A 13,166-nucleotide genomic window follows, 5' to 3' on the forward strand; every position below is an offset into this window, starting at 1 on the left:
ACTGGATATTAAAATAAGATTTGTTTTCTGCTCTGGGATGTGAAAATAAACAGATAAAATGTAGAGATATCTCAATGTGATTGATAGGTATGACACAGGGCTTGCTGTGTTAGAAAACAGAGATTGAAGCAGGTGGAGCCATCAGGTATTCAATTTGGTCACTGGTTTTAGTTTGAGCTGTCACCTTGATACAACCTGGAATCACCTGGGAGGGGAATCTTAATGAGACTTATCTAGACCAGTTGGGCCTATGGGTCTGTGTGGGATTATTTTGACTATTAATTAGGAAGCTCCATTATGGGTAGAACCATCACCTTGGTAGGAGGTCTGGACTAGCATGAGAGGACAAAGTTCATAGAAGCATATATTATATATTATAAATATATATATTTATATATGTATATATATAAATAAATAAAATTGGGGGTATCTATTAGACTGACTCACAGGCTGTGGCTTACTTAGTTAAAAAAAATGCCTGTCTACCAATGGAAAGGCCAAGAGTCTTATAGTTGTTCAGTCTACAAGGCTGGCTCTCTCAGTAGTCCCATTCTGGTGCTGGGGTCCTGGTAGATTCCTGGAGAGCTGCTGGTCTTCAGGTCACATTGGAACTCTGCAGAGGTAGGTTCTAACAGCAGTGAAGGAATGTTGCAACAGCAGGGCAAATGAACTTGCCAGCAAGAGTGGGGGCAAGTAGGCCAAAAGCAAAAGCTCCCTTTTTCCTATGTCCTATTATGTAGGCTGGGTTTTCCCACTTCAAATTGCCCAATCAAGAAAATCCCTCACAGGCATGCTCAGCAGTCTGGGTTTTAGTTGGTTCTAGATATAGTCAAGTTGACCACCAAGATCAGGATCAGCATCACACGGTATGACTGAGAGGCAGTGAATGCAATTTACTTCTCAGCTATGGGAGCAGGACTGAGCTCTGTGAGGCTCTGACATCAGATCCTAGAAGGGTTCTACTCTGCTGGGGAACTGTCCTACGTCATGATGACCCTCTCATGAACCAGGATTCTTCTCTCCATTTCTTATTTATAAACTACATGGACTGGTCTTTGTGCTTTCTCCAAACCACAATGACCTTATCCAGAAAGTTCTAGGTGTGTGTGTGGGGGGGGGGGGTGGGGGGGTGTCAGGGTGGTGGTTGCTTCTTCTTTGCTGTGAAGATGAGGCAGTGTGTGTGTGTGTGTGTGTGTGTGTGAGTGCTCAGCTCTGGACTCGTGTGGAAGAGTGCTCCACCCACACTGGCTATCCTTGCTGCCAGCTGATGTAATAATGGTCATTCATTGTAAGCACCATCTTCCTGAAAGAGCAAAGCAGCCTTAGCCCCTCAGATCTTTCCATAGCTTTAGCCGTATACTAGGACCCAAGTTGACATTGTCACCAGGAGACATAGAAGATATACATTCCCGGAAGTAACACTGTAAGAGACAATGTAAGGCCGAGAATAGCCCTGGTGCTCTTTGACTTTGACAGCTTCATTAACACAGTGGCATCCTGGACTAGGAGTCAATGACTAGGGTCAGTATAGTCTTTAGTGATGACTAAGTAGTGATTTAGGAAAACTACTCCATGTCTGAACCTCACAAAAGTTATGTTAGGGGAATGAAGTCAGGCAAAAGAGGAACCTGCTGGGCGGTTCCATTACCCAGTAAATGCAATATATGGTGTTGACTCTGCGGTTCCATCACTGATGATGGTGTGGCCTCTAGGGAGGAAGGAAGCCACTGCACTCAACAGGGGAGGGAACCAGCCAAGTTCTGTGTCATGATCTCAGGGATGGGCAGACAGCTGTGTGTTCCATATCTCATTACAGATTTACCAGGTAGACAAGGCTGCCACATAGAGTATCAAGCAAGGGTGTGCCATGCTCCTCATTGGGAGTTTTGCTTTCTCTGGCTTTAGTCAGCAGCAGTCTAAAAGTTTTAAGTCCAAAATTCCACATGCACTACCCCTACACACACAACACAACACAACACACACACACACACACACACACACACAGAGCAGGGGTTGGGGAGAGATAGAGAGGCAGAGGCAGAGGCAGAGATATGGAGAGGTTGACAGAGTAAAAGAAAGAGAAACACACAAACATAGTGAGGGGGGGGCAAGAGATGGGAAGACAGGGAAGAAGGGAAAAGTGAGAAAGAGAGAGAGTTTTTATTGTTTGTAGAATAAATAAACGTGGTGCAGCCAAATACTGGAATATGATATCATGATTAGGATCAATATAACGATTTGGATTCTATCCACATAGCTTTTATTACAGAATAGTGTTGTCATTGTGCCTTTTATTACTCATTATTGTTATTCATTTCTTACCATGCATACTTCATACATTAAACTTTATCATAAGCATATGTGTGCATAGGAGTAAGGATATTATATATTCAGTTCTAGCCTGGGATGCATTGGGGGTCTTAGAAACCATCTTAGAAATATTAGAGAGAAAGCTCAATAGTTATGAGCCCTTAAGGCTCACTGGGGTACTTGAGTTCAGTACCTGGCACTGACACTGGGCAACTCATGTCTGTCACTCCGGCTCCAGGAGATCTAGCACCCCCTTCTGGTCTTTACTAGCACTTATGCTCCCATGTCATACATACTGATAGACACACAAATAAAGGCAAACAAGTCTTTAAGAAAGTACCCACTCTGAATAAGAACATACAAGTATAATCCGATTCCATGCTCACCTAAAATCAATAATCAAATCAAATCATCAAAAATCAATAGCAGAAGGGAGACAGGCAAGTGGATATGGAACACACGGAGAGAGCCAGAGTAGTGGAATCATGGGCCTGGTACACAGGTACCCCAGAGTGGATCATGACCACTGTCATCAGCCACCACTGGTACCATTGTGTCAGACCCAGGTGGCTCATCCAAGAGCTTCCGTCCCTATTTTTTTTCTCATATAGCTAAATCACGATCTCATCTACCCATTCTCCACATCCCCAGGACCCCTGTCTCCGTCTCTGTCCTTGGCCTACACCAAGCTAACGAATTTTCTTGGCTTTCCTTCTTGCCCATCTCTAAACCACTCTCTATAGCTCATGTCTACGATGGAGATCTCTAGGACTTCAAGGGACTCTCCTGTGATTTCCAGCCCTGTTCTGCACCAGAACCAGAGCACACACTGCTGGTACAGTCCATACTGTAGGATAGTGGACAGCTTCCAGAACGTACCCCAATTTACTGGCTTTTCTATTTGTCTCCAAAAGACATTTTCAGAATGTTCCTCCACTTGCCAACACCTCTCACCCATTTCCAATTCACATCTCCTAAGTGCCCCGGGTGTCCTCTTTCCCCAAATCTATTTGGCACCCCCTGTACTTCCATGAACACCCATCGTTTCTTTGAATAAGCTTGAATGCCTGAACATTCTCCACCCTCTGCAAAGCCTGCTGGTCCATACGGTTTCAAGTTGCAGCTCAGTTATTGTCTTGTCAACACCATCTTTGATGCATCTGTCTGCTGTGGTTCTTGCTCTGGGACTCAGGCATTGCAAAAACAGGTCACTTCCTTCAAACACACTCATCTACATCTGACCACAGCCCTTAACAGGGCAGGACATGCCCTACTCCTCAGCCTCCCCAATGTTGAGCACCTGCCTAGAAACTAAAAATGGTCCAAAGCTGTACTTTTTTGTGTTTTCCTCTTTGAGCTGGTCTCCTGTAGCCCAAGGTAGTCCCTAATTTGTTATGTAGTCAAAGATGACTTTTCCTAGTGTTCCTGGCTCTATTTCCAAATGCTAGGGATTATAGGCTCCTATCTCCATGCCCAATTTGAGCATCACTGGAGACCAAATACAGAGTATTATGTGTTCCCCTCTTCTAGGTGAGCTGTATCTTAAGCCCAAGGTTGTGTCTTGATTGGCTAAACTCCATCAGCATAGTCAAAATTACTCTGAGACAAATGGCTTGGATCAGGGCAGAGGGCAGCCTTGTGGAGTAGCAGCACACACTACTACACTGATGTTTAACAGATCAGAGACTTCCCCAATGTTAAGATGTCCAACCACCTCACCTCTTTTCCCACTGTTTGTCTTCTTTCCTTAGTGACCTTCAGTGACTGCAAGGGCAACGAGAAGCTGCACTATGAAGTCTCAAGCCCACACTTCAAGGTGAACAACGATGGCACCTTAGTGGCTCTCAGAAATATCACTGCAGTGGGCAGGACCCTGTTTGTCCACGCGAGGACTCCTCATGCTGAAGACATGGCAGAGCTCGTGATTGTCGGGGGGAAAGATATCCAGGGCTCCTTGCAGGTAATTTGACTGCTTAGGATGAGTTGCAAGAACAATGTTATCTTCTGTGTCACATGGGAGATGAGGGTTTATCATGTTGGTCTGGAGTCTGTCTGGTGCTGTTGTCATTGCTATGCATGACAAAAGCCCAACCCCCAAAATAAAAGGCGAAGGAGAAGGCAAAGGGAATGCAGGGGTGCACATAACTGATGTACTTTAGACTTTCTTCTCCAGCAAGTGTATCTCCTCACTGGTACCTAGACAAGGGCCTCAGCTCTGATGTGTCTCTGTTTTCTGACTCTACCTTGCTCATTGGCTCTGCTCTGTGGATGCCCCAGTATAGAGCTTCCCTGACATATCACTTCCTTCTCCAGGCTGAATTAGCCTGGCTTTATCTCTTCCTGATGTGGTTGACTTTCATTGGCTCTGATTATACCCGCATGACCATCCCTGAACTAGACACTGAACCACTTGTAACACTCTGCATGGTACCATGTCCTTTCCCAAAGATGTCTCCGCCCACATAATACATGGAGTAGGAATGAAAGGGGATGTTTACTCAAGAATTAATGCAAGGGCTGTTCTCACAGAAAGAGGGATGGGGATTTGGCATGCTAGGAACACAGTGGCTTTTAGATTTATATCGAGGTGACCACTGCACCCAGAATGCCTTTTCCCCATCAACTGGCACTTATTTCCTTACACATACTCATGTGTGCAAGTCTCTGATAGTTCTGCATATGTGTATAAACCTGAGGAGTGTCACATGTAATGTAAGCATAATTACTGTGCCTGGCAGAGAGTCCTTTGGCTATAATCTGCAACCAATTCTTCCTTCTCTGGGGCTCATTGACTCTGGTGTTTTCATTTGAAGTTTTGGAAAGCACTCCGGCAGACTCCCATAAAACAAGGACAGCAATATTGGTGGTGTCCCCGGTTAGCTGTGGAGAGACTTTTCCCTTGCCTGCTGCCCTGGCTCTCCTCTCTGAGAAGCCTGTGAGTCTCCATCTGGTGATGCACATCCCTGCCTTGTCTTCCGTTGAGTTCAGTAGAAGATGGAGAATGCTACCCCAGCTGGGTATCTGGGAGAGTAGAACTGGCAACAAGAGCTGCCGTCATGGCAACACTGTCTCCAGGATCTTAGGAGAGTGGTGCAACTTCTCATCTGCAGACTGGTGACACAGGCTGGGATGGCTCACAAGTGTGCATGCTGTCATCAGGGCCAAATGCTCCTGGCTGAACTGGAGTATCTTTCCCAGTGCACCACTTGTAAGAGAAACCATCAATTGATCACATATAGATGTTTCCAGGGATGGACTCTATTTACCATATCTGGGCAGAATGAATTCTAGGATTCTTCTTTCTGTTTGTGAGTCTGCAAGTTGAGAGGGTGATTGAAACACCACACATGCATGCAGGCATACACTCATGTATGCATGCACACACTCATGCATGCATGCAGACACTCATGTGTGCATGCACACACTCATGCATGCATGCACACACTCATGCATGCATGCACACATGCACTCACTCTCACACACCACTGATACTTTATCTATGATTTGATAATTTCATGCAGTATGTGGGGCATTTTGATCATATTTGCCCATTACTGTTTTATTAGCCTTCTGAGCTCGTTTCCAAGTTCCCCTCACTTTTCATGTCTTTCTCTTTGTGACTTACTAGGTCTAACCTGGGTTGCCTGCATGAACATGGACTTGGGGCTTGTGGTTATTTCCTGGATCAGGGGCCACTTACTAGTAGCTAAGTCACTAAAATAATATGACTTCTCTTCTCTCAGAAACCATCAACCACCAGTAGTTCCTCAGGTAGGGATGACAGATCATGAGCCCCTCCCCCATCCATAATGGGATGTCACCAGACTTGGTCTTTTGTAGGAAATTACAGCTGCAGAGAGTTCTGTACTGAGTACAAAGGCCGTGTCATATCCAGAAGACATCATTTTATGGTGCCCCTACCCATCCTCTGGCTCTTTCATTCACTCTGCCCCTTCTTCCATGATATTCCCTGAGCCTTGGGGTTGAGTTGATACAGATGTCCAGTTATGTATGAGTCTGTGTGGGGACGGATGCTCATGACACAAAGAAACTCCGACCAAGGCTGTGAGCAGCACTAAACTATACACATAAACATTTAGAAGGCATCTGACAGCACGCCTATTGTTCACCAAACCAACAATGTCACTGATCTTTTTAAAGACACTGGGACATTGGTGACTGTATTCGCCAGTGGAAACTCATGCGCACACAAAGGCAAGCCTGTTTCTTGTAGCGGGTGCTGTTGCCACGGCATCTCGCTGACTTGTGATAGGGCAACTTGGCAAACAGCGCAAACAAACAGAACTGTCAGACTGTGAGAGCAAATAAATAAATAGATAAAAATGCTTAAATGAATGTAAATGGTATGAAGACCAAGAGACAGGATGATTACATAAGGAACTAGATGGTTCTAATGGGCATTGTTTGCCATGGTTCATATTTATAGTAAGTAAAGAATGCCATAGTGTTCACTCCAAAGATGGAAGGGGGGATTCTGGGTACTTGTCAGGACAAAAGCCTCCCTTGAAGGACAGGGAGCCTGGGGTCAGTGGCCTCCAGCTTTGGCTGTGACAGTTGGGTCTCTTGAGGCCCTGTGAGGTGCTTTCAGCAGTGCACCCCCTCCCAGCTCTGGTTGGTTCCCATTTCCACTGTCTAAGTGCACCGTGGACAGAGCTTGGCTGGGATTGTTTGCTTCCTGTAGAGCACTGGGGTGGGGGGAGCTGGCTGCTATGGCATTCGGAGGGCCAGACTCCATCAGAACAGGCTCCAGGAGCCTTGATCATGTTAGGAAGTTTTAATGTGCTCAGATGTGTCCAAAACAAAACAAAACACCCTCAAAAAGGAAAAGAGAAAAGGGAAAACAAAACCAGATGAGATCCTGGAGAGGGCAGGAGCATCATGTCTGAGTGCATGGGGGAGGGGTAAGTGTGTGCATGAAGTGTGTGTGTGTGCATATGTGTGTGTATGTGTGTGTGCATGTGTGTGTATGTGTGCATGCGTGAGTGTGTGTGTATGAGTATGTGTGCATAAGTGTGTGTGAATGTGTGTGCATGTGTGTATGCATGTGTGTGTATGTGTGTGTGCATGAGTGTGTGTGCATGTGTGTGTATGTGTGTGTGCATGTGTGTGTATATGTGCATGCGCGACTGTGTGTGCATGAGTGTGTGTGCATGTGTGTATGTGCATGTGTGTGTATGTGTGTGCATGTGTGTGCATGTGTGTGTATGTGTATGTGTGTGTATGTGTGCATCTGTGTGTGTATGTGTGTATGTGTGTGTGTGCATGTGTGTGTATGTGTGTGCATCTGTGTGTGTATGTGTGTGTGTGCATGTGTGTGTATGTGTGTGCATGTGTGTGCATGTGTGTGTATGTGTGTGTGTATGTGTGTGCATGTGTGTGCATGTGTGTGTGTGTGTATGTGTGTGTATGTGTGCATCCGTGTGTGTATGTGTGTATGTGTGTGTGTGCATGTGTGTGTATGTGTGCATGCGTGAGTGTGTGTGTATGTGTGTGTGCCTGTGTGTGTGCCTGTGTATGTACCTGTGTGTGTGTGCATGCATGTGTGTATGTATGTGTGCATGCATGTGTGTGTGTGGTAGAGAGAGACAGAGAGAGGAGCACATGCACATATGTACATACATGCTTATACAGGCATACATATGCATGCGTGGGGATGCACATGTGCTAGTGTACCTGAGCACGTGGGGAGCAGAGATTCACCACTTGCCATCTTGTTTTTTCAGGTAGGCTACTCTCTCTGTGAACACGAAACTTACCAATTCAACTAGACTGGGTAGCCCATAAGCTCCAGGAATCCTCCTGCCTCTCAGGTTAGAGACAAGGCATCCCTGTACCCCTCTCAAGTGGGTCCTGAAGATCTGATCTGAGGTCCTCATACTTACATGGCAGGTGCTTTGCCAACTGTGCCATCTCACCAGCCCTGAGCGGGTGTTTGAAAAGGCCCTACTGTGTGGTCAGGCAGGGTGAGGCTATAGGGGACGATATGGGAGCACCAATAAGTAGGATTAAATAAGAACAGTATTTGCTCTCGTGTCACTGTAATTGAATTACCTGTAGGAACAATATAAAGGATGGAGGGAGATTAATTTAGGGTCATCGTTTCAGAGATTTCACTGCAGATACCTGGCTCTGTTGATTCAGGTCCTGTGGTGAGAGGAGTGCATCGAGCCTGTGGGAACGTACAGAGGAGATAGAACTGGGGACAGGGCAGAGCTTTCGAAGCCATGCCCCTGGTGACTGGCTACGCTTCCTAATGATTCCAGAACATTCTAAAATAGTAGCATCAGCTGGTGACCAAGTACTCCATATGGGCTGGGGAGGAATACTTCCTCCTCACACCATAACTGTGCAAGCATTGACCTGGCGTCCTATCAGAAGGGAAAGTGAAGGCACCTAGGGATGGTTTTAGCACTAGGCGAACAGAGATGTAAAAGTGAGGGACACTATGTGCCTTTGGAGAAGGGAGAGGTCAAGAATCCTGAGCTGTTTGTGTGTGTAGGTCCCCTCTCATGTGTTAGACTTTTTGTGTATGTGGTTTATGTACGTGTGTTATACTTGTTGGTTTGTATAACACAGCAAGCGTGAGACACTTAGGGCGATCTCCATCTCCCTGAGAAGGATCTGTGAGGACTGACTAGTCCAAGGTCACACAATGTTATTGGTGAGATCTGTGCAGTCACCTCTGGCCTCCTTAAGGTGCTGCCCTATCCTGGCCTGAGCTGTCCCTTGAAGGATGGTCCCTTTGGAGAGTGAGAAATGTGCCATGAGGTCATACCTCCTGAGGGAAATGACTAATCGCCGACAGGATGCATCTCTCCTTAGCTCTTTGACCTTGGGTAAATGGCTGTGCCTCCCAAGCCTCCATTTAGTTTGAGTTTATCATCCATAAAGAAGAGATGGTAATGGACCTCCCAGAGTCTTCTCGAGGATTGAATGAGACAATATATGCAGGAGCAACTGCTAGCATGTAGCTGAGGCTACAGTAATGGCCAACGCTGATGCTTATGTAATGCTCCAGGAGCTCAGCCCTCCCTGGCCTTATTCACTCCTTCTGTCCCACGGCCTGCTAAGAGTGGAGTGTGTCATCATCTCCACCCCATGGGCGAGGAGTATGATAGACAATGATGCTGTCCCTGGTCCAAAGGCACAGCAAGTAGGTCACGGGGCTGAGGCTCAGCTCTGGCTCCTGTGTTCTGACCAGGGGTGGAAACATGACCTCCTCCCAGTCTGGAACTGAGCATGCACACAAAGGTCGCATCCCACAGAAACTAACAGTGGCGAGTGGGAAGCATGATCTCAGCTGGAATGTCACAGGCTCCTATTCAGTTCTATTCCAACTGTCCCTGTCCTATGGCTGGAACTAGAAGAATATTTTGTGACCCCCTTACTCATACTTAGCCTTACTCTTCATTGCACCTTGCTTCCATCATCACCCGGGAGTTTGAGACTGGTCTTGTCACTCAACTAGGAGTGCCACAGCTATCAGAGGCAAGTTCGTCCCCTCAGGGTTAGGTGTCACACTCTGTACTCCCCGCTGAAGTGAGGAGACAACATCTGAGTGTTCTGCATTCGGCTAAATGCAGAGGAGAGGCTAAAGAGGGAGCAGTGAGTTAGAATCACAGAAAAAGTGGGCAAGCAAAGAGGGTTTCAGACACATGTAAAAGGCAATAGTGATATTTGAAGACTCTTGACAGGCAGAGGAACAGACTGGATAGAAAGCTTTGGAAGTCTTGAATCAAGTAGACGTGAGAGCAAATGGTTAAGATGGTGGCCACTACTCTTTTCAAGAATCTACTTCACGGAAACCTCTAAAGGGTGTGAACCTCAACATATGTTTTAATGGATATATTTTTCTCATCTTTACACTCTCCCGGTGAGGTTGGTCATGTCATTCCCCTACCATATGCACACATGAGAACTCAGCCAAGAGCCCTAACTTGAAATTGACAGAAAAGAAGATGGAAACACAGGCTTCTCTATTCAAACGCACATCCCTTGATACTCTGCTCGTAAGACTACTACTCTGGGCAGGTGCTGCCATTGCCCATGGGATCAAGAGACTTGCAGTATATGACTTAGAGATACAGAGAAGCAACTGAGGAAAATAAATATAAAGAGTATGGCTTAAAGAAAGAATGGGCCAAGATGTGCATCTGGATGATTCTGTTTTCTGATCTGGACTGGGTAGGACTGAAATAGATGGTCAGGACATTCGGTAAGGCCTGTGAATATCAAACTAGCAGACATCTTGATAGACATTCCCGGGAGTTGATGACTAGTACAGGACAATTCAAGATGGCAGGACTTTTGCTTTGGAATGGAAATGAAGAGGCTCACCTCTCCACCCCTCTGCTTACTGATTGTTTGACTCTGGACAAGCCACTCACTGCTCTGAGCCCTGATGTCCTCATCTATGAAATAGGGATAAGAATGGAATCCATGGCTCTGTGTCTGCACACTGGGTGCAGCAGATGACCCTCAGTGGAGAGGTCAGCAGGGTTTCTTTGGCATCTCCAGAAGACACAGCCTCAGGGTGAATTTATTGACTGAGGTTGTTAGGACTGAGCCAGAGAAAGTGGTTCAAAGTTGGCAGAGAGAAGGCACCTCGGGGTGATAGGGATGACACCCAGTGAAACCCAAACTCGGGAGACTGTGGCTGCTAAGTTTATATTTCCATATTTTGAACAGAACATATGTGAAATTGTCAATGAGAAAAATTTAATCAATATTTAAAAGATATTAAGATTCTCTAGGACAAATGACAGCACTGTCCTAGTTCGGCCGTGGAGAACATAGCTTGATGGGAAGGCTGGTTTCTCTCTTTTCTTCATGCAGTATGATATCATGTATAATGAAAACCCTTGCATCCTGACTTTGGCGCATTAGTGGCTTAATTATAACATAATTTCTGGCTCTTTAGTTGGTTTCCTTTTAAGCTAATACTCAGCTGAGCTCTGTAAGTTCACCTTAGATGGGAGTCGAGCAAGACAGTTTAATCTCCAGTCTTTTGACAGGCTCTGAGTTATGTGAGTGGAGAGGTTAGCCATCCATGTACAAACCAGTTTGCTGACCTGTAGAGGGTGAGGGTAAGCCCGAATCACCAAAGTGAGCCTGAACCAAACTTCTTCCTGTCACTAAACTAGATATTTCTCGCTATCTGATCAAGAGGAGCTGGAGAACAGCAGAGGGGTTGGGTAAAGATGGGGGCGGGTGTATGTGCCCCACCCACATCCATGAGTGCATGAATGGGTACCTGGTCACTTATGTTTGTGTGTTCACCTGTTTACAGAGGTTCAGAGAATTAGCTGGGGAAGAAACTGTCTATGCTGTTCCCTTTAGGAAGAGGTTTATTTGCTTGCCTGTAAAGAAGAGTCGTCCTTTCCCAGCCTGCCTGTCAGAACCTACATTGTTTATTTGTTATTTATTTATTTATTATTCATTTTACTTCTGCGCTCAGGAGTTGCAGTCTTACAACTTACGTAGGATAGAGAAATGGATGGAGTCAGATCAGGACATAACACCAGAACTGCAGGGGTTTATTTTGACTTGAGGTTGGAGACCTGAGCTGACTAGGCCTAGGTCATACTCAGTTCTGCGGAGCTGTGGAACATAAATGCCCTGGTCTGGGTGGCTAGCAGAGGCCCTAGTACCCATCCAACTCCTTCTTGCCTCCAAGGGGCTTTGCCTGATGAGATATCATCTCCTCCCAGAGTCTCCTCTGCTCCTATTCTACGGAAGGACTACACACACACACACCAGCATCCTCCCTCCCAACACAGTGCCTCTCCTTTCTGGCTCTCCTATCTACTAGTGATGTGGTTTTCCTTGTTTCCAAGTTTAAGGCCTTGCTGTGTCCAGCAGTTGTAAGCTCCATGAGGGCTACAAGAACACAGCCTTCCTTCCTTTCACTCTCTACCCCCTCACTCTTCTCCTGTTTCCATCACCCCCTCCCCTCTGATTTTCTCCCTCTGAACAGTCATTGCCCTTCCCTTAGCACCTAGCAAGTGCAGGCCGCACAGTCAGCCCTTTGTATGTGTTTTTTTGAATAAATGAATGGATAGAATGATGGTCCTTGCTCATATCATTTCTTCACTGAAACTTGCCATCCCTAATAGGAACCTACTGTGTCAGTAAGTGGGCCACATCTCTCTACTCTTTCACAGTTCCTGCCTCTCTCTTCAGATTCTGTCACTTCCGATATGACCTCAGCGGCTCATTGGCCAGCACTAGCTAGTCATGGACACTTCAGACCCTCCTTAGATGGCCCTTCTTTGGGGACTTCTCTCTGTTGCTCCCTCTGCCTGGTTGGTTCTTTCCCTCTATCCTTCTCCTTCAGCCTCCCTTGGTCTTCTCCGATAAATGTCAGCTACCTCCTTCTTTCTGCTTTAGTGCATCTCATTTCTGAGCCTCCAAGCTGGAGCTCAAAGATTGGCAACCAGGTGGGCCACTAAAAAAAAAATCTTGGCAGGAATCCCAGCACAGACCACGCCCCCTGCTCTCGTTTCTTCGGCTGTGAAATGGGTTCATCAGAGTACCTCGTGAGGGTGTCATGGCAACCGAATGAACAACCGGCAAAACACTTAGAACGATGACTGAAATGTTTAAGTGCCATGACAATGACAATTATTCCTCATGGCTGGCTTGTCAAAGCCAGATCCATAACATACGCTCAGCGAACGAGTGAGGCAAATTGAGAACAGTAATCTTTGCACTTGCCCAATGTCACCAATTGTTCTCATTTCTATCCCAGAAGGCTCTAAGTGGCAATCCCTATGGCTAAGAGCCTTGTTTATATAAGTCAATGGCCAGACTTCTAGAGAAGAGATGCTTTATTT

At 46.2% G+C, this 13,166-nt stretch overlaps 1 protein-coding gene across 1 annotated transcript in view; it reads left to right on the forward strand.

The window, feature by feature from the left end:
* The window catches only part of Cdh13 (cadherin 13), a 1,011,337-nt gene that overhangs the window by 390,145 nt on the left and 608,026 nt on the right, over positions 1-13,166 (forward strand). The window contains exon 3 of the mRNA XM_034522532.2: positions 4,062-4,270. Within this exon, the coding sequence (XP_034378423.1) occupies positions 4,062-4,270 (209 nt within the window). The remainder of the gene's footprint in view (positions 1-4,061; positions 4,271-13,166) is intronic.

The sequence above is a fragment of the Arvicanthis niloticus genome, chromosome 18 (genome assembly GCF_011762505.2).
Source record: "Arvicanthis niloticus isolate mArvNil1 chromosome 18, mArvNil1.pat.X, whole genome shotgun sequence".
Lineage (NCBI taxonomy): Eukaryota > Metazoa > Chordata > Mammalia > Rodentia > Muridae > Arvicanthis > Arvicanthis niloticus.